Source organism: Sorex fumeus, unplaced genomic scaffold (assembly GCF_029834395.1).
Source record: "Sorex fumeus unplaced genomic scaffold, SorFum_2.1 ptg000007l, whole genome shotgun sequence".
Classification (NCBI taxonomy): domain Eukaryota; kingdom Metazoa; phylum Chordata; class Mammalia; order Eulipotyphla; family Soricidae; genus Sorex; species Sorex fumeus.
The window spans coordinates 32,432,363-32,455,490 of NW_026606064.1; the positions used below are offsets into that span (position 1 = coordinate 32,432,363).

General features: G+C 37.1%; 1 protein-coding gene across 2 annotated transcripts in view; it reads right to left on the reverse strand.

Moving 5' to 3' along the window:
• The window catches only part of GAS2 (growth arrest specific 2), a 137,408-nt gene that overhangs the window by 90,361 nt on the left and 23,919 nt on the right, over nt 1-23,128 (reverse strand). For both annotated transcript variants that reach the window (XM_056135800.1, XM_056135808.1), the window contains one exon: nt 20,890-21,011. In XM_056135800.1, the coding sequence (XP_055991775.1) occupies nt 20,890-21,011 (122 nt within the window). The remainder of the gene's footprint in view (nt 1-20,889; nt 21,012-23,128) is intronic.

The following is a 23,128-nucleotide window of genomic DNA, read 5'->3' on the forward strand; positions in this document are numbered from 1 at the left end:
TTTGGGATCTTACCCCACCACTCAGATCTGCTGAAAAGGCAACAGTAGACAATTTGTTTTCTATTGCTGGTTATGAATAACATATGATGCCACGTGGCTGCAATAGGGGCCGCACAATTTTGAAATTCTGAAATTTCAACACTTAAATCTGGAGGGATTTCCGCCAAAACCTGCTGGGTTCCAAGATTTGTTCCTGAGTCTCCTGGATCATGGCCATTAAGCAGCTTGATCAGGAGTGAGAAAGGCCGTTTATGGGCAGCGACTCAAGGTCTCGTTGGGTCGGGAAGGAAAGGGTCTTATCCACCCCCATCCCGTGAGGCCCCACATATCTTGTCACTGAGGGCCCAGACCTGACTGTCCAATGGCCTCTGGAGAATGGCAGCCACCAAGACGCCTAGGGGAAGCAGGAGGAGGGACAGCACCCTTTTCCCTCTGGGGTGGCCCGGCGATAGTAACCTACTGCAGGTTCAGACACATTTCTGCCAAAAGCTACTGGGTTCCGACATTTGTTTTTGAGTCTCTGGGATCATGGCCATTAAGCAGCTTGATCAGGAGCCAGAGAGGCCGTTCGTGGGCGGCGATTCCGGGTCTCGTTGGGGTGGGGAGGAAAGGGCTAGATCCACCTCCATCCCATGAGGCCCTGCGTGTCTCATCACTGTGGGCCCAAACCTGATTGCTTAGTGGCCTCTAGAGGATGGCGGCTACTAGGTCGCCAGGGGGAAAAGGACAAGGCACGAAGCCTATTCCCACCTGGGTTGTCCCAGCGCCGGTAACCTACTGCAGGAATCGGTGCATTTCTGCCAAAAGCCTTTGGGTTCTGAGATTCATTTCTGAGCCTCTGTGATCATGGCCATTAAACGGCTTGATCAGGAGCCAAAGAGGCCATTTGTGGGCGGTGACTCAGGGTCTTGTTGGGAGGGAGGAAAGATATGATGCCCTTTAGCTGGTGAGAGGATTAACTGTGGAATATACCAAAAAATGGAACATTATTCAACAGCAAAAAGAAATGAGCTATGAAGCTACAGAAAACCTGACAGAAATTTACATTTATGGAACTAAGTGGAAAAAGCTAATCTAAAAATGTCATGAACTGCCTGATTCTAACTGCATGGCATTTTGGAAAAGTTAAAACTACTTTCTATAAACAATCAAATGATTAGCAAGTAGCAAGACACAGGGAAAAGTTGGTGATTCATCATAGACTCATTACAAAGAATTGTGGTGGGGGGGTCTATGTATCTCTTTCATATAACATTAATTTTGTTTTTTATTTATTGCAGAGCCTGGCAAGCTACCCATGACATATTCGATATGCCAAAAACTGTAACAATAATGGGTCTCATTCCCCTGACCGCAAAAAAGCCTCCAATATGGCAGCATTGGGAAAGACAAGTAAGGAGAGGCTGCTAAAATCTCAGGGCTGGACAAATGAAGACGTTACTGGCGTCCGCTCGAGTAAATCAATGAACAACGGGATGACAGTGATACAGTGATTTATTTATTGGATTGTTTGATTTTTGGAGTGCACCTGGTGATGCTTAGGGAATACTTCTGGCTCTGCACTCAGGAATTACTTCTGGTGATGCCTGGCAGACCATATGGAATGCTGGATATCAAACCCAGGTTGGCCGCATGCAATGCAAACACCCTACCTGCTTTACTATCTTTCCAGCCCCATATTCATATAACATTTAAGTAGTAGACATTACTTACCCCACTTTTAGCAACGCTAATAATGAATTCCAAAGTACCATGGATTAGGATGATAAAAGAGTGTCCCTATCAAGTTCACTGATAATAATGGATACTATCACCCTGTAACATTTTCTACTTAAATAAAACTAAAACTAAAAATTATTGTCTATTAAAAAATAGTTGTCATCTATAGTAGGGCCAAATGCTTCACAAAGGAATCCAGAAAGCTCAACAAATGCATTCTTTTCATTTTTATATGCATTGTGTCTAATTTTCCATCCATATGGGACACATTAACTAAATGCTATGCTACTATGAAAAGCTTCTGTTCTCTCAGAACTAATTGCTTACATATGACTAGACAATGATTTGCTTTTTAAAAATATCAAAAGTCTAGTAGTGTTGTTTAAAATTCAGTACTTTGGTAGACTATCATAAATATTAATAGAAATCTAATCTGACTCAGTTCAACAAATTGTTATGAAATCACAACCCTCCACCATTTGTAGAGCTAAGCATTAAGTCCTGAAAGAGTCTATCAACAATAGTACTGTGAACCACAGTGAAAAAACTTATTTAAAAAAATAGCTTCCCTTTTAGAAGCAGACTGCTGTGTGGAAGGCAAATACAAAAAAGGAGTAGGGCCTGGGAGGTCAGGTTTGGTGGAGGGAAGTGGACCCTGGTGAAGGGATCTAGTGTTGAAATAATGTGTGCCTGAAACCCAATCATGAATAACTAACTTCATGGTGATAAAATTTTAAAAAAATCTCCTACATTTAGTTACAGATCTTTTCAACCCAATCTATACATCATGATATTAATCTACTCAAATTTAATGACCTCAGTGTCTAATTCACTGCCCTCAAAACAAAGTTCAAATGCTTAAACTTTGTAGCTGTAACACTCATTAACTTTACTAGAGCATGTGCTGAAAGTACATTCTATGTACTCATTACCAACCATATTGATCCATTCACTATTCATAGAATATGCTGGTATTTTTCCAATGTCAAAATTTAATTAACTACAAATATATAGATAGATATATACATATATATGCAATTTCACTATCACTATCACCCTGTTGTTCATTGATTTGCTTGAGCGGGCACCAGTAATGTCTCCATTTATCCCTGTCACATACTAGTGTAGCCCGATGGCATATTTGGGGCTCTTTCATGGTCAGGGGAATGAGGACCATCATTGTTACTGTTTGGGGCATATCAAGTACAGCACGGGTAGCTTACCAGGCTCTGCCGTGCGGGCGGGATACTCTTGGTAGCTTGCCGGGCTCTCCGAGAGGAATGGCTTTTGGGGCAGCCTCTAATCACCTTTACAGGTGTTTCCAGTCAGGCATACATGCAGGCAAGATACTCTCCAAGAGCAAGAACTAGACAATAAGAGGTTGCGCAGCTGCAAATGCAGCCACGTGCTTCTGGGAGCTTGGTTTTATAGTCTCTGGATCTTGGCCGTTGATGGGGTTACGCAGCAGTTGCTGGATGTGACTGTCTAGCTACCAGAAGATGGGGGATCTGAGTGGAGGAGGCCTGGTACCCAACTGAGCAGGCTTGGAGATCTCAGACCCAGGTCCCATACACCTGGGCTCCTCTGCCGATTCCTTCATGCGTGAGGCTCATCCTAGCATGTGGAGAGTGGTCTCAGAATGGCTGTGGCTGGGACCTGCAGGTCTTCAGCTGCCAGGGTTCTGCTTGGGGCAGAGAGGGAAACTCAACTCGTCCCCCTCCAAGGGGTCCCCGTGAGGAAAGCCAGGCATGGGGGCAGGATTTTAATTTAATTTAATTTAATCAACTACAAATACATATGTGGACATTTTCTTTTACTCTTGTCCAGTATTTGCATCAGGTCTGGGTAATTCAAATTCTACTGCTCTCATATAAACTCCCTCTTTTCCAAGTCAATTCTGAATCTGTATAGAATCTCCTGTAAATAGATGTGGTTATACAATTAATTTTTCAATTGGTTATTACTTAAGTCTTTAGATATTTTACACTGAAAAGATTTATTGAGGGGAAATAAGGTAATAGCATTATAAAAGTTTCTGATGAATAGCATTAGTACCTAATATCTAGGTATGTATTATTCATAGTGATTACAATTGAAAATCTAGCTTCCATTCTCAATCATATAACAGTTTATGAGTGATCGCAGAGGGCAGGGCGTTTGCCTTGCACATGGCTGACGTGGCCGACTTGAGTTCGATTCTTCTCTCTCGGAGATCCAGGCAAGCTACCGAGAGTATCTCGCCTGCACGGCAAAGCCTGGCAAGCTACCTGTGACGTATTCAATGTGCCAAACACAGTAACAACAAGTCTCACAATGGAGACATTACTGGGCCCGCTCGAGAAAATCAATGAACAACGGGAGGACAGTGACAGTGCTTACTAACTTCAAGGATCATTCTGTACATAAACTAAAATTTAATATTAAAATTTATTTCCAGTGTCCCCTTATTAACTTGTTTCTTGAGTAGAAATAAAGGGCTGGTATGACAACAAGTCCATAATCCTTTGGTGCCAGTGGAAATATAATGTACACTTACACTGGAACCCCTGATCTTGTCTAAAGCCTACTTTTCCCCGTATTTCAAATTGAATAATAAAGTACTAGCATGAAAGCATATCATGCATTCTTCAAAGGCAAAAGCTTACCAATCTTCTGTGCCCTTTCTAATGAATTCATCACCAAATATAGCCATTCCCACCAATCTCAATATACATAAAATCTATTTACTTCCTTTCAGTCTACCACTACTAACAGCCTAAGTAAAATGGTCATTATCTCTCACCTAACTGGATAAGAGCTTATTGCATGTAATTATCCGTCCAATTTCACCTCTCCTTTCCAATCCATTCACCACGCTGCTAGTATCATTGTCAAAAAAATTTTTTTTATCCTGTTTCTGTTTAAGTCGTTTCAGTAGTTATATTGATACTTGTTCTCATGACAATGACAACCAGTAAGACTGAGTTAAGATCTCACATCTCAGTAATTTAAAATAATAAACTAGTATCCACAAACACGTTCCTTCACTGCCACAGTCATGATGTACCTCCACATTTGAGGATTTAGCCTGGTTTATTTTCTGTATTTGGAACACTGCATTCTCTCTCCGCCTTTCTATAAGACTAAGTTCCAGTATTCTTCCAGTATCTCATGTGGTCAGACTTCTTCATACCTATACATAATACAACTATAAATAAGGTTGCTAATTATTAGTGTATAGTTATTCTCCTCTCCTTGCTACTCCATGCATCTATAATGTGCAGAGTACCCTACCTTGCACATTATAGATGCATGGCAAACATTTGTCAAATAATCAGTAGAATGTGATCAGTGTAATATATCCTGTGGTGATGAAACTATGCATTTTGATATTTATCATTTATTCAGCACTTACCATTGATGCCTGTACTTTATATGCTCGTATTTTATTTACTCAATCAGACTGTAAGCACTTTGCAAGGAGACAAAATGTTCTACATTTTATTTATTAGCATTGTGAATATATCACTCAGCAAATGTTCAGCTGAAAATCTAGGAGCACTTTCTTGAAAGCTAATTTACATAGATAATGTGGTTGGCTAAAAACAACATTAAACAGAGAACCTGAGTTAAAGGGCCAGTTATATATATAGAAATTTGAGCAAATATTTTCCTGAGATAGAAAAGTTAGTATAAGGGCCCTATGGTACGTGGGATATGTTTCATGAATTTAAAAAAAAAAAAAGAAACTCTGTATGGCAGTGGCAAAGTGGAAGGAGAAATCTTAAGAGATTCTATCAGATGTTGCTGGGGAACAGAGCATTCAGTAAGAGCTTTATAGACTACTGGAAAGATCTAGGCTTTTACTCAAAGAAAGCAAAGCTGCCTTTGGAGAATTTTATGCTAGTAAGACAAAAGATCTGACTTATGTTTTAAATTATTTAATGATTTAATCCATATAAAAAGCTTATTCTGCCCAAGAGTGAGTTCTCAGTAACAGTCTGCTTTATTATCATATCCCCTGGTATTCGTTAAGTCAAGGAAAAAGATCTGATATTTACTTTTCAATCTTTCGGCAATGCTTAAGTATAGCAAATATTACAGCTAGAACAAGATGTGGTTCGGGCCCTCATTTTAAACTTAGGAAAGTACATATGTGCTTATCTGTGTTATATATATTTATACACATCTAAAAGTAAACATACTAATACTCACACTCAGGGGCCTAGGGGCCAATTGTTCCTCATCCACACAAACAAGACTATTCAATTTGAGGCTTAAAGATGAGGATCTGCCTAGGCCCTGTGGTACCTGGCCACCAGGATCACCCTGGTGTGGGGGTTTCCAGAGTAATACCTTGAGGTACTGGTGGAGTGTATGTTGTCAGAGTGCAAACTTAAGTTCTGCATGTACTCCTGACCCAAGTGCTGTATTCTAGTCGACGGGATTAAAAAAAGGGTGTTGATTGGTTTGAACATTAATTTCAGATGAGAAAAATGTATTTTTTATTTTTACTCTCTGCAATGTTTTTAAATTTTGTATTTGTTCTATCATTGAGCTAGTAAAAAAGTAATAGTTTTCTCAACACTAGATAAAATAGATACTTATATTTTACTTTACAGATGTGATAGATCCCTGAAAATACTGGGTTTTCCTTTCCTCTACTTTAAAACTAGCGTATTGACACCAACAGGGGAAGAATTAAAGTATATGTCTTTTATGGGCTTACCTATTGCCATTCTTCACACCTCTGGTATCCTGAACATAGCTGTAACTAGATGACATGCAAGAGGTTCCTGAGCATCACTGGGGTGACAGCCTTCCACCGCCCTAGAGAACAAGTGCCCCAGCCATACCACATTCTTAGGCTACCATACCGAACCACTGTCCAGTTGGACAGGAATTGTAAGGTGACCCCCAACCTCAGAAGTACTATTGGGAATACTTCAAAAAGTATTTATTAGGGCCAAAGACCTAATAATAATAAGAGAACTATTACATTTTAATGTGTCATTTACTATTTCAATATTGTAATAACTATATTTGAATACAACTGATTCCCCATATTTTACGTTTAGAATTCTGTAAGTTTTCTGTATTTGGAAAGATTATTATTAGAAAGGATTCACAGGCACATAATTGCTAAAGGGAGTATGTTATGCAAGCAAGTATTCTTGATCCATAAGGATGAGTCTGACTTACTTGCCCTCATACACTTCATAATAGTTAGTACAAAACAGATTCTCAATAAATTACCTTGAGTTTATTCGTGAATTAGTTGCTTCACTCATCTTAAAGCTTTATTTTTTTGTCCCAAGGTTAATTCTTTATAGCAATTGCTTATTGAGCTAGGCTTATAATTTGCTATTATTTATTTTGCCTTCAATGCATATGAATTGTTACATTATTAATTTCTTATATGTAATAACAAGGCATACATTAAACACACAACCAATGCTGGTGTTAAATTAAACATGACTAACAAAGCAACAAAAACACAAAATATATATAGACAGCTTCATGCAGGATATGAAATGCATTTTCAAATTTCTAAGTGAAACAATAGAAGGTATTCATGTAACCGACCTCTAAAAACTTAAGATACAGTTGAAGTGGTCTAAATATTATAAACTCAATTACCTCATCTGAAAAACATTATGCCATTACCCCATAAAGTACTAGTATCACATACCTTGGACCACACACACATAAACTCTTTTCCCTTAATATTTAAGTCCCTTAAAAAGGCTCTTGTTTTAAAATCTGTGACTGTTCTCCTTTAAAAATGGCATGCATACTCATTATTGATTGTTTAAGTGACCTAAATTTCACCAAAGCATTTCGTAATGGCTCATTTTAAGATAATTAATTTAGCGAGAGTGACTTTTCTTGACATAGTACTCTGTATCCACAGTGTTCTGAAATAGCAGTGACCACAACTAATGCTATCAAATGTCATGAAAAAACTTTCTCAACTATACTTCTTTTACAATCTTGCCTGCTCATGTGCCTGCACTCAGTTAAATGCAGGATATGAGCATGTAAGTGGGAAAGATGATGCCATCGTGGAAAAATTCAACCAGGTTTACTTTAATGCTGCAGGGGGCAGGGCGGGGGCGAGGGTGGACATGCAGCAAGGTTCTACTGGTGCTGTGAAATTACGGAATTATGAGGATGAAAAGTGTGTATGAGAAAGAGAAAGAAATTTTCCTCTCCTCTCCTACTGTAGAATTCATTTTATATTTTTCATGATTTCTTGAATTCTAATTCTGTATTTTATATTTATTTTATGTTCATATGCCTTGAATGTAGCCATTGTTTATGCTACCAAACAACAAATTACGGTATGAGTTTTTGGAAAGCACTTCTAATCAGTTTTGAAGAAGTTTCCTTTATCAACAATGTGTAGACGCTAGAATTCCGTGATAATTCTAAGTTAGTGCTACAACGACCTTTTCATTCCCTCCATTCCAGAATGTGAAGGTTGTTAGCAAAACAGAGGGGAGGGCTAGAAATACCCTCTTTCTCACATCTCATAGTTCAAGCACTCATCAGAACCAAACTCCAACATGAAAAGACCACTAGAATTGGGGGAGGGAAGCAATGCCTTCCCCATGTACCTGCAAAAAGGCTGCCAGGTAATATTCTGTAACATATACGAAAAGAGCAGATGTGATTAAAGTAGAGCATATTTTACTGCCATAGATTAGAGAAAATCTTGGCTAACTCGGAGTTTTGTCACTGATTCTTTGAATATAAAGATAAAAGTTATTCTCAAATACAAGTGCTTGCCACAGCATTAATCTCATATTTTGTAGATGATTTAGTTCCACTTCCTGTGACCTCTACACTTATCTAAACAACTGTAGGTAAAACATGGTATAATTCCATCCACCACTTCAACACGCTTTAAATTATTTTAAATGATCTTCCTAAAGAAACTTTAGTCAACTTTCTTCAACACTGGCTTTCTCTGCCAACCACCAAAATAATTATACAATAAGATGGTGAGTGGCAATTTTGACTTTCTGAGAAACATCAAATGAGAGCAATTTACATTTATTAAAAGAAAAAACTCTGTATAAAATTTACTGGTGTACATTACTGTACACCAAATTTTATTTCTTTTTGTCTGGTTAGTTTTTGGTTTTTAGGCCACACGCAACTGTGTGCACAGCACTTACTTTTAGCATGGCACAAAATGGCATGCTGGGGATCGAACCCCGGGTCAACCATGTGAAAGGCCATTATCTGCTGTTCTATATCTCTAGCCCCCATCGTATCTCAAGCTTTAACCAAAATCCAGTCACATAATAGAACATGCCTTTACTTAAACTTTACTGTTCAGAATAAAATTTTTTCAACTAATTTTGTAAGCTTGATTTCAAGAGCTACATATACTCAGAGTAAATTCCTTAACTGGAGTGTATCAGACCCTTTCTCATCACCAACACATAGCAAAAAATATTGCAAATAGCAAACACCACAATCCCTTTTTCCTAGACTACTGTCCACTGTCCTGTCCTCCCGTTGTTCATCGATTTGCTCGAGCGGGCACCAATAACGTCTCCATTGTGAGACGTTGTTACTGTTATTGGCATATTGAATACGTCATGGGTAGCTTGCCAGGCTTTGTCATAGGACCGGAATACTCTCAGTAGCTTGCTGGGCTCTCCAGGAGGGACGGAGGAATCGAACCCAGGTCGGCTGCATGCAAGGCAAACGCCCTACCCTTTGTGCTATTGTAAAATACAAACACTATAAAATTTTTAATTACTATACATAAATTTGACTCAGTTATAAATATTTGTAGTTAGTGATAATAATTTTAAAAGAACATTTGGTTAATAAAACAGAACATTTGTGGGGAGCTGGTCACACCCTGATTCCCGGGTTTACTGTCGTCTCTCAGTTGAGGGATTACTCCTGGCTGTGTTTGGGGGACCATATGTCATCCTTGGGATCAAATCAGGATTAGCTCTGTGCAAAGCAAGCACCTTAACCCTGAGATTCTTTCCCCAGTCCTTGAATAAAAACACAGACAATAGCAGCATATGCTGCTTATTGTTCCCAGCAATCAAACTCTGAATCCTCCCACAGTTTTACAGAAACTGCATTTTTACCTTGGTTGTTAAATGATGCTATGATTGCTAATTAAGGGTTCTGAGAAGAAACAATGACTCATATTTTCCTCACAACTAATTTACTGAACAAAAGAGTCAGATAAAATGAAGTCTCTGTGTGTGCTCATGTGCGCGCACACACACACACACACACACACACTCAAACCCACACAGAACCCCACTTAATATTTATGATTCCTTTAGTAACTGAAAGACACAACCCTTAATTACTGAAGTAATATCTTATTTACATAAAAATATCTCTTGAGAGTCTATTCATGCAAGTGCCTTCAACTACTCTTTTTTTCCTGATTCTCAATAGTAAGCAAATTTAGGGATTTCTACAACCATGAGTTATTAATCATCAAGTTTTTATTTAGTTGGAACTACAGCAAATAGTCTAAAGAGGCCATGAGAAATATTCTCACAATAAAAGAAAAATGTTTACACCAGAGGCTTATTTTGACATCACTTTCTTACCTTTATATTGTGCTTTGAACACAATAATAACACACTATAGCTATATATTTCATATATAATATGCTAATATGGAACACACATTGGCGTATTATTTGATATGTAAGTATATTTGTATATACATATATGTATGCACATATACAACGTGTATATATGTAATATTTATGTATGTAATAGCACTGTAGCAGTGTCGTCTCATTGTTCATCAATTTGCTCAAGCGGACACTAGTAAGGTATTCACTGTGAGACTTGTTACTGTTTTTGGCATATCGAATACACCACGGGGAGCTTGCTAGGCTTTGCTATGCGGGCAGGATACTCTCAGTAGCTTACCAGGATCTCCAAGAGGGACGGAGGAATCGAACCCGGGTTGGCCACGTGCAAGGCAAACACCCTACCTGCTGTGCTATCGCTCCACATATACACATATATGTAGTATACGTAATATATAATATATAATAAGCTAATATGTGTGTTCCATATATTATACATGCAATATATAATATATAATATATAATAAGCTAAATTAAGCCAAAAGTTACTCCTCCAGAAGTCACTTACTTCAGCCAATTTTTTGTCAGTATTAATAAATGCCCGGCAAGCTATCGAGAGTATTCGATATGCCAGACACAGTAACAACAAAGTCTCCAATGGAGACGTTACTGGGCCCGCTCGAGCAAATCGACGATCAACGGGAGGGCCTTTACCTTACCTTTTACCTTACCTTTTTTTCCTGATCCAAAATAAAATTCTTTAATTCTCTCTTTTCTCCATCACTAAAAAAGTTTCACCTTATTTATTTATAACTTTGAGGATGAAAGACTTTCAAGCTAAATAAGCGAACTGTCTTACTTTCTGGTAGTAAAATCTTTAGTATTAAAGACCAACAGTTGCAAAAGACCTTTAATAATAACACTTTATATGTAGAAGTAAATAGCTGTGTTAGGGCATTAATTCACTTACCATTTATTTACTCAATATAAAACATATCTAATGAGCACCCATATGTGATGAAGTCTAAACTCTATCATCAAATATTATGGTAGCACTGTAGCACTTTCCTCATGTTGTTCATCCATTTGCTGGAGCGGGCACCAGTAACGTCCCCATTTTGAGATTTGTTGTTACTGTTTTTGGCATATTGAATACGCCATGGGGGGCTTGCCTGGCTTTGCCATGCAGACGGGATACCACTGGCAGCTTGCCGGGCTCTCCGAGAGGGACGAAGGAGTTGAACCCTGGTCAGCCGCATGCAAGGCAAATGCCCTAACCGTTGTGCTATCTCTCCAGCCCAAATATTATGGTAAAGTTATAAATACCTGAAAACAACCTAATATGAAGATAAAGTAAGGTGTTTTTACAGATGGGGAAACATAAATATGAAGTCCAGAGCTACCTACAAAGTGTAAAGATCATAAATGCATGTGTTCTCATCTAGTATTTAGTTCCCTTCCTTTGAGAAACAAACCCCCTCTATATTTATTTTGAGCAAATGTAAATCAAGGTGAGGACCAAAAGAAAGAATTAGCTGTTCATCAGAGACTAACCAGATTCTTTCTCTTGCTAAAATTTCATTCCTGATAGAGATGTAAAATAAATGTAATAGTTTAAATGCTAATGTTCACCAAAATGGACAAATACCACTCAGTGCTTAGGTATATTAATTTAATTTTTATAACAATACAGTAAGACTGGGGCTGGAGCTATAGCACAGCGGTAGGGCGTTTGCCTTGCACGCAGCCAACATGGCCGACCCGAGTTCGATTCCTCCGCCCCTCTCGGAGAGCCCGGCAAGCTACCGAGAGTATCTCGCCCGCATGGCAGAGCCTGGCAAACTCCCCGTGACGTATTCGATATGCCAGACACAGTAACAACAAAGTCTCCAATGGAGATGTTACTGAGCCCGCTCGAGCAAATCAATGAACAACAGGGGGGCCTTTACCTTTACCTTTACAGTAAGACTGGTGCTAATAATATCTACTTGTTAAGAATGAGAAAATTACACCACAGAAAGGTGAAGTTAGTCTTCTCAAGGGAATATATGGCAGAGGTGTGATTTAATCCAAGAAAGTCTGGCGGCTAATTTATCACACTAACCTATTTCTCTTTAGCTTTCTATCTTAAAAAAAAATGAAATCCTCCTTAATCTAATACTGATACTCTGATGTGATTGTTCATGGAGCTGTGCTATATAACTTTTGGAATTGGTAAAATTTCTCAGCCTTTCATAGCCTTTAGTGTCTATTATACAACAGTAGGTATGAGGTCACAAAAAACTATTGAGTGTTCAAAACTGGTAGTAAGCTTAAAATTGGAACAAAACTTGACAGAAATACTAGCAGCCCATAGTTTTATGCAGGAACTGAAGAAGAAATATTTTGTGGAGTTGTAAATTTACTCTATTTTGGTATTATTTTGTGATGAAGTACAGTATTATCAAGACAAATAGATGTGAAATTAAATATTTTTTAGAATTAAAAAATGCACTGCACATTAGTAAACTTTACAAGAAGGAAAATAATAGTCACCGTGAAGTACGAAAAAGTAACCATGTTTCATTAATTTACTATCTGACAGAACCCTATTTTATCTTTTAGTATAGGTTTGGCCTTATAATTTTTGACAGCTTGATATACTCCTGACCTTTATAAACAATGACAGAAACATTTTCAGAGTGGTAATTGAAAAATAACATTATCTTTTCTTTTGTACAGTTATTGAGAACACAATTTTTAACAAGTCTGGAAAAATTTCTTTCAACCTCCATATTGATTACTACCATCACACATTCTGAAATCTAGAAAAGAGAAATATAAAAAATCTATTTGAAATTTATCAAATTTGGAAGAATCTGTCAAGTTTCTTATAGATGTGAGCTTTATGTTACAGGAAACTTCTCTGAAATAGCTGTGATTAATAACTTTAAATAATATGATTTACAGTTGGTATTAGCTCTCATTTCCTCAACAGTTCCTATTCTTACATGGGGAAAAGTTAAAATCTTTATCTTGAGGGAGGCACAGAGATATGAAAAGGAAGCATAGGCTCTGAAACAAAGCAGCAAAAATTACCTCTGAGGAAATATGTACGGTGGATGGGAAATACCTTCTCTTTGGTATTCTGTGCCAGACTAAGAAAAATGTATCCATTAGATCTGGCACTATTACTTAAAATCTTGGCTAGCCATAGAATAAAGAGCTAAATTTAGAATAGAGTAGATCACCCCCCACCAGGCATCAAAATACTGGAGACTGGCTTAAGATATACTTAGATCTTTCTCATAGTAAGGTTCCTGGATTTTTTTTCTTTTAGGGTCACACCCAGCAATGCTGAGGGGTTACTCCTGGCTCTGCACTCAGAAATTACTCCTGGCGGTGCTGAGGGCACCATATGGGATGCCAGGATGCCGGGATCGAACCCAGGTCGGCCACATGCACGGCAAACACCCTACCCACTGTAATATCGCTCTGGCCCCAAGACAGGAAATCTTAACCAAGTCGTGATACAGCCTGAGTACTTAAATCTTGAATATCAGAGAATGTTTTATGGCATGATTTTTATCTGTGTAATATAATTTTGAGGGTGTTAGTCTGAAGAGAGAGAGAGATAGTTTAGATTTGTCAAAAAAGGAACCAAAATAACTAGATTTCAGTGTGCAGACATGCACAAAAGGGATGGTCCTCTAAGCATCTGCTAGATTTGCTAACACAAGCACAGGTGAGCCTGCACAAAAAAAAGGCACAAAAAGGCCAGAAATTATAGGAAAAGGAATACAAAACTGGAAGAAATAATGCCATGTGCAATTAATAATGTAAACCTCACTCAATCACACTTTTTGCACTCTGTCGTTCAGTATGAGATATCAGTTTTCACTGCAATGTAAAGGATAAATTAATGAGGAAAGGTACAAACTGTTTTCTGATTTCTCTCCTCAGTAATAAGAATGCTGATAACATGAACTCCTTCATTTGGCTGTGAATAAAGATGCTCAGAGTGACAGGAACACATAGCTGACTTCCCTTCCATTTGTAATGGTGGATATGGTTGCTAGAATGCAGAGTGATGTAATCAGATCTCTTACCCTGTTCCACAGAACTTAGTGTGATTTGTTAAATATGGGGTTCTGGTATAAATTGAAGACAATTCATGGTCCTGTTTTGTATAACAAAAACCACAACACCAATAACTAACTGTGAGGATCTTTTCTTTTTTTCTATTTTTTTGGGGGGGGGTCACACCCGGTGATGCACGGGAGTTACTCCTGGTTCATGCACTCAGGAATCACTCCTGGCGGTGCTCGAGGAACCATATGGGATGCTGGGAATCGAACCTGGATCGGCCGCGTGCAAGGCAAACGCCCTACCCACTGTGCTATTGCTCCAGCTCCTATGAGGATCTTTCCAATGATTACTTTTTCACACTGTTGGTTTTATTATTTTATCCTGTAAATTCAGCCCATATCATGACATTTATGACTAATTTACTCCTGTGAGAAATAAGATAGTTCCTTTTTGTACATACTTAGGGATGGCAATCAAAGCCCATTCAAATCTACCCTTCTAAAGTGGTATAGAAAAAAAACATTTCCACCCAGAACAAAAGACAGTTCATTATTACAGTCTAATGATAAAATACTTGCCAGACAATCATAGACTTAGAAAAATGATAACAAAGTAGTTTAATTTGTTTTTCTATTTGTTTTTGTCACACTCAGAGGTGGCCAAGGCTTATTCCTAGCTCTGTGCTCATGGATCACTCCTGGTAAGCTTAGGGGATCCTATGTGGTGCTGGGATAAAACTTTGGTTGTCACTTACTTATCAATAATATCATACATTTGTTTGGTTTTTTAACATACTTGCTTGTATTCTTTTATATTCGGGCTTAAATGGCTCCATAATGAAATACAACAACCTTCACACACTTCCCTCTTATTGTGATGGGAAGGTGCTCAGTGGTGGGACTGGTGTTTGAATATTATCTGTAATGAACTACTGTGAACTACTTTTATGAAAATAAAATATATATAAAAAAATTTTAAAAATAAAATAAAATATCTTTGGCTGGCTGCATGAAAGGCAAGCACCTTAGCCTCTATACTGTCACTGGTGATGGGAAATTAATTTTATACCAGGAAGTAATTTATATTCATATACTTGGGATATTTTTGTTAATATTTTTAATCCAAAAGAATTGTATTTCATCACTAACATTTTTATTGGGGAGAAGCACATCTGATGGTGCTCAGGGCTTACTCCTGGCATGGCCTTGAGGACCTTCTGGGATGGTGAGGATAGAACCCAGGTAGGTACCATGCAAGGCAAGTGTCCTACCCACTATATTATCTCTTTGCCACCAATCACTAACTGTTTTACTTTTTATTTTTTCAGACCCAGACAGTAAAACAATCCATAAAAATACTTACTGTTTCTATATCATTCTACCCACATTCCCTTCAACCCATGATTCACTATTTAATCCTAGCATTATTTCTTTTAAATATGAATATCTTATGGAATGCATAGTCATTTTAGTCAGGAACAAGATAAAAAAGATCAGATTAATCACAACTGAGATTTTCTTTTCAAGATCAAATATTCTATCACTTCTACCATGCTTTCTTATTTTGTCTGAAATATCAACAGTAAGTATAAATTCCTGGATCTCTCCAAATTCAATCATTATAAGACATTCTCTAAACAAAATGAGCTATTGATTTTTGAGGTGAAATCTCTGATCTTTATGTATTATTTAACTTCCGGATAGTACAACATCCTGAGGTATTGTTATTTTGCACTTCAAAATACTAGTTATTCTTGATGGGCAAATGTACTATAGGCATTATATCTGAATAGGGTGTTCTTTCCTACAAACAAGGACTGGATTCTACATTTAGATAATGAATGTTGAGTCCCTTCCTATCAGCATAATGTAGCATTATAGTAGGTAATAGAACTACTTTTTTTTCCCCTTCCTTTCACTTCTTGGGCTTCAAACCTGTTCTAAATAGCCACTTCTTTGAATTCAGAGGAAGCTCTGAACCCCTGGAAACTCTGATGTTTGGGATAGTGACTGTCAAGATAAATGAGACAAATGAAAAGGAATGCTAGGAGAAAATGAGAGGTTGAACTTTTTAAGTATACTGCCCCATGTTGATGCCTCAGTGGTTAAAAATATCTCATACACAAATCAGCAGGTAGAAAAAGAACAGAGTAACTCTACAGTAAAAAGGGGCTCATAGAGTAGTTGAACTCTGTCTGGAATAGGATGGGAAAGATCATATGTGAATATAATGATTACTGGGTCTTGATTGAAGTAACTATGGGTCAAAAACCACAAAAACAGAACCATGAAATTAATGCTTATTTTGTTTTTCTCTTCATACTAAAGTAATAGTGAAGTAGTCTTTCTTTTGGGGGGAGAATGTATATTTTTTATTAAAAATCACAGCTTCAAAAATATATAGTGAATCTATCATACCTTGGTAGATATAAACTATTAAAATAAAATTATACAGTAAGTTCTTACAAACTTGCAGGCTATCGAATGTAGCCTGCCCACAGGGCAGAGTCTAGCAAACTCCCCATGGCTTACCAAATATGCCAAATACCAGTAACAATGATGGGTCTCACTCTCCCAAAGAGCCTTGAATATAATCTCAGGGCTAGGATGAAAGAGACATTACTGGGGCCTGCTCGAGGCAATCGACGAATAACAGGATGATGAATGAATGAATGAATGAAGTTCTTACACACTGGTCTCAAATACTTTTACCAAAATAGTCTACCTTTTAAAAAATCTTTTTGTATGCAAAATAAGGAAAACACAAAGACTAAAATTACTTGTAGTAACAACTGATGCCTAGAAAGAATCATAAAACATATTTAAATTTTATTCAGAGTATTTTATCAAGCCAGAATAGAATGTAAGTCATATTTATAATAAAAATATTAAAAGCACACTCCCTAATGTATTTATTAAAAGTTATTTTTAAATATTAACAACGTTTAAATCATCCATAACATAAATATTTCACACATACCAGGCATAGCTATACATTCAAATGTGCTTACACAGCTGTAAATCCCCCCCCCCACCAAATTACCTCTCAATCAGGAAAAATAAAAATATTGCTTTGAGAATGAAGACATGAGATGCAAACTTATAGAAGAATAATACAAAAGTCTTCTTGTGACATGATTTAAATGAGATCATTTATTATTAATTTTCTAAACTAATTCTGAATTAATATTCCCTAAAAATAACATAGTTTCACTAATTTAGACAAAGGGGACAAAATATATCTTTTATATTCACCACTATTGTTCTGAAATTTTGAAATGCCAGGATTGAAAGGTATTACGCACATGCACACATACACAAAGATTCAATATCATAACCAGGTAATTTATACCTACTTTGAAACCTCTATTATTGTTTTACAAGAAATATTTCACGCAAGTATAACTACTTGGGTTTTAGTGAGGCTAGTGTTATTTTTAAATTTTGATTCAATACTAATAAAATATATTATATAATCTTATATAATACATAATTTGGGAGACAAAGGTAGATTAAAGTCACAAATGTCAACAAAATTGTATTTGTGAACATTAGCAATGAAGATGAGCTTTTGGTTTATATTCTTTTGAAAAAATTCTCATACTATATTAAAAATAAAAAAGCATTCTATGATTTTTCATGTAGCAAGGCACATACCATTTTTATTTAAGCTGCATGTTATTGGAAGTCAGTAGTGAAATACATAAATTCTGCCAAGGACACAGAAGTCAATTCAGTTATGAACAATGTGTCAACTTATAACTCAGACTAAATTTGATTTTTCTCAGCCCTAGGAGTGAAGTCACAGTATACTCTTTTAAGCCTATAGTTGTTCAGTTACTATAGTAGAGTTTTTATCATAATAAAATATATTTCACATAAGCAGAATGAACTTGAACTTTGTATTTGATTAAGCAAATAACAGGATCAAGGAAATGCTTCAAAATTAATTAAATCCTGCAAGATTATTCACTTAAAAAAATTCCACTATTTCTTTTTTTATGTTTCATAGTTTTACAGTAGCATTGATGTACTTGAAATAATTCTCCAAGTGAAATAACAGCTATCAAAAACTTGATCTATTCTACTCTATATATGATCATGGAGATTAAGGCAAACATAGCATTTTGTATTTGCATATAATAACTCTCAGGATCAATATTTATAATGCAAGTTTTTTCTCCTTAGTTTCTTTTAAGGCTAAGATCCTCAAGATTCCTTAAATCTTTAATATACAGAACAGAGATATTTATTTACCTATAGCCTTTTCCTGATCAACACTTTCTGGAAATCATGCATAAATATTAGTCCTATTTCTCATAAAGTCACAGGCTTTCCCAATTAATAAAATACAAAGTTATAACCTAAGCAAAATGTGGTCAACTTCAAAGCTTTTCAACCATAGACTAATTCTTACAGTGGAAATTTTAAAATTACAGTTCCACCTGGGGATCTTAGCTTCTCTTTTCAAAAAACAGCGATAGTACAGTAGGTAGGTTGTTTGCCTTGCACACAGCTGACCAGCATTCAATATCCCTGACATCCCATCTTGTCACCTGAGCACTGCCAGGAGTAATTCCTGAGTGTAGAGCCAGGAGTAACCCCTGAGCATCGCTGGATGTGACCAAAAATCCAAAAAAGAAAAAAAATCTTAAACTCATAGAAAAAAGAAAGAAGACAATCTCACATTAGCTACTTAACAGAGGCATTATTCTTTGTGGCTGCAAGGATTCAAGACCCTAACAGTGGGTAGCAGGTTCACTTCTCTCCTATGTGCAACACAAGTAGTGGTTTCACACTGATCTCAAGAGTCTAGACACATTGTCTAGAATATTCTAGATGATATTCTAAACATTCTAGAATATCTAGAAAAACGGTCTAAATATTCATGTGACTGTCCGGTGTGTAGCAAAGTTTGGAATGTGCTGAGTTAATTAGCAACTTCAAAGATGTGAGTTGGAGATGAAAACCATAAAAAGGCTTGTGTAATATCTACACACTATCTATTGATAAAAGTATTATTTTCTCTATGCCAATTCTTTTATGAGAAATTTTCTATAAAATTGATTCTCCAAAAATCATTGTTTTCTAATAGGTAACATGAAGTGCAATTATATCACAATGGAAAAAGAATAAATGATCTTAAAGTGCTATCACTTTACAGAGCACAAAGCATTTTTATACTTGTGAACCAAATGAGAAAGCACTATAGCTCCACAGAGGATTCTGTCCTGCATGGTCATTTACTTTGGATGTGGCCTCACACAAAATCACCTAGCATACATTTAATGGAGGATATGTTCAAATACTCCAAACATACATTTGATGGAGAAATAGAAATGAAAACAGTAATTCCAAAACTTTGTTGAACATTGGAATCACCCACAGAGACTTTGAGCGATCATAGTATTCTGCAGGGAGTACACCATAGGGATTAGATCATAATGTTCAGCGGGGGAGTTAGGTCTCAGTTATTTTAAAAATATTCAGGTGACTCGTTTAGTGTGAAGCAAGTTTGGAATGCACTGAGCTAATTAGCAACTTCAAAGATATGTGTTGGAGATAAAAAAAAAACATGAAAGGGCTTCGTGCAATATGTACACAATATCTATTGATAAAAGTATTTTTAAAACTAAGTATAGAACTATAAAACAGTACATTGTTTAGGGAGCTTAAACTATTGATATGATCTTACCTAAATGAGATTATACATACTATCAATTTTATTACTTTGCCAGAGTTGTCAAAGTTTAATAGTTCAATGTTCAACTTTTTTATCACCATTTTAATTTTTTTTAAGTTTTTAGGCCATCTGCAGAGACATATAAGGCTTACTCTGGGCTCTGGGATCATGGTTCACACCTGGCAGGGTTAGGGAATATATAGGGTGCCAGGTGATTAAACCTGTGTGCAAAGCAAACACTTTACCCACTCTGGCCCCAACCCTAACAATTATCTTATCTTTTTCCTTCTATAATTAAAAAAAAGTTTTAAATAGCAGTTATCTGTTTTATTCAAAACATGTCAAATATCAAGGATTCTGTGCTGATAACAGAAAATTTAGTTTATAGAAAATAAATATTAGCAGTCAGAAAATTATTTTTAATGCTTCCACTTACATAAAACAAATGCATACTTTATATATTTTGTCTCAATAGTCTTCCATAATAATCTCTTTGTTTTCTACCTATTTATAAGATTTCCTATAGATTTGTACATTACCTGATGACATAAGTTATTTCTTAAATTTTCAATCAGTGCATCAGTTTATGCCAGCCTATACACAGTACTTACTTTGTATTAATACCATCACTTCTCATGGCTCTTAATTATATTTATCAAAATTATTAGGTAATTTATTTCATTAGAGTGAGAGAACATGTCTCCTAATTAAAAATTGTCTTCTATTGGTATTATTAATAGAGAAATTAATGAATCTATTCACAACAAAACCCTTAAGTTACAGTCAATTCCTAAGTGATTACAAATGTAATCATCACCTGACAGTGATCTTGCCTTAGGATCTTTTACCTTTGTGGGCTTGTTAGCATCCATGCACTCTTTGAATTTTTCTTGCACACTTTCTGCAAGTTGACAGAGCAAGGCACCATTATCCAATTTCTCCATAAAAGTTTCTGCTGTAATTTCCTTCCCTGCATCAAACAAAAGAAGCATTATAAAATAGTAGTTAACCAACACAAATGTTGCATTCATCCCAACATGTGTGATACACTTTGGAGGGGGGGGCGGTAAAGCAAGATGGTTTTTACTGAAACTTATTTGGAATGATGTGAGGGAAGAGAAAGAGAGAAGTGTTTAATCAAGAGAGAATATGGGCTTCTCCAGAGGGGAAATAGGCCAGTAAAGAAAGGTACACAGAGACAAGCAAGTGAGATAAATGTTCAAGGCAGAACATGGGCTTGAAGAGCGACCTGTAACACATTTTTAATCACCAAACTATCTACATATTCCATGGAGTTACATAATTGTTACAAGAATACCCAAGAAATAATCATTTCTTTAGAATTTTCTGCTCTTCTTCCTTTGTAAACATTTGATATTTATATTTATATCATTCCAACTACATAGTGCTATGTTTTGTATACATTAAGAGTAGAAAAAAATTGTATCTTCTGTGAAAGAACTTGACTGTGTAGGTTTCTGAAGGAATAAAATCCAACTCATCAACAAAACTCAAAGAACTGGCTTTGCCAGCAAAGTACAATTTAGTCTCTGAGAGTCATTCAACACACACTTTTAATGACTCTAAATTATTTCACCCTGCAACAAAAAAGAAGTATGAAGCAGAGCTGTTATTTTGTGTTATGTTTATGGTTTTGACCACAATGTCATGGCTTTCTTTTTTACTTTGAAATAAAGCCACAATATTTTAAAAATCAAACACTTGTGGCCAAAGAGATGGTATAGGAGATAAGGAACTTGATTTGCATGCAGCTGACTCCGGTTTGTATCCCTAGCAGCTCCAGGAGTTACCCCTGTGCACAGGGCTATGAGTAAGCCCTAAGCACTGCTGGGTATAACCCCCAAATTCAAAATGATAGCGATAGCACAGCGGGTAGGGCGTTCGCCTTACACGTGGCCAACATGGCCGACCCGAGTTCGATTCCTCCGCCCCTCTCGGAGAGCCCGGCAAGCTACCGAGAGTATTCGATATGCCAGACACAGTAACAACAAAGTCTCCAATGGAGACGTTACTGGGCCCGCTCAAGCAATAACAATAATAATTTGCAAAAATTAGTTACCTTGGGGTCTCAATGACAGTAAAGCCAGCAGGGCATTTGCCTTGCATGTAGCTGACTAGGTTTGATTCCTGGAAACTAATATGGTCATCGGAGGAGGCCAGGAGTGATCCCTACGTGCAGAGCCAGGAGTAAGCCCTATGCACTGCCAGGTATGGTTCAAAATTAGCTGCTTTGGTAGCTCTGATGGCATAACCAATGCATAAAGTCACGTATCTAAATTTTATTGAATTGCTTCTTTCCCCACAGAGACCATGAGTTGCCCCCTATGAGCAGCTCTCTGGCATGGCCATGGCCCCAGAGACACACGGACCTAATTCGGAACCCAGCAGCTTTTGGCAGAAAAGAGAATGGACTATGCATTAAGCCGTACCTCTCTGGGAGAGAAAGGGTGTTTGTCTCTTCTGCCTTCCGCTCCACCCCTGGCAGCACAGTGGCTGCCACCTCACCTCAGAGCTTATTGGACAGCTAGGTATGAGCTGGCGGTGACGAGGCAACTGCAGCCTCATAGGATGGGGGACAGAACTGGCACATCCTTCTTGCCCCACCGAGACCATGAGTTGCCCCCCACGAGCGGCTCTCCAGCACAGCCATGGTCCCAGAAGCACACAAACCAATCTCGGAACTATGCGGCTTTTGGCAGAAATCCCTACAGACTTAATTAGTAAAATATCAGAAATCCAAAATCACGGCAATGCAACATCATATGGTCTTCATAACCAGCAATGAAAAAAATTATTTCACTTGAAATAATGATTTTCTATAGTATATGATTTTCAATGAAAATCAAACCTTTTCAGCAGGTTTGATTGTTGGGGGAAAATTCCAAATAATAATGGTGCATCTCTTGTCGAAATAATGAATGTAATCAAAGTAGAGAGAGTTAAGTGGAAATCATCTGCCTCACAGGTATTGGGAAGGTTGAGATGGGGGGTATATTGGGGTTCTTGGTGATGGAAAATATGCACTGGTGAAGGGATGGGTTGTTTGATCATTGTATAACTGAGACT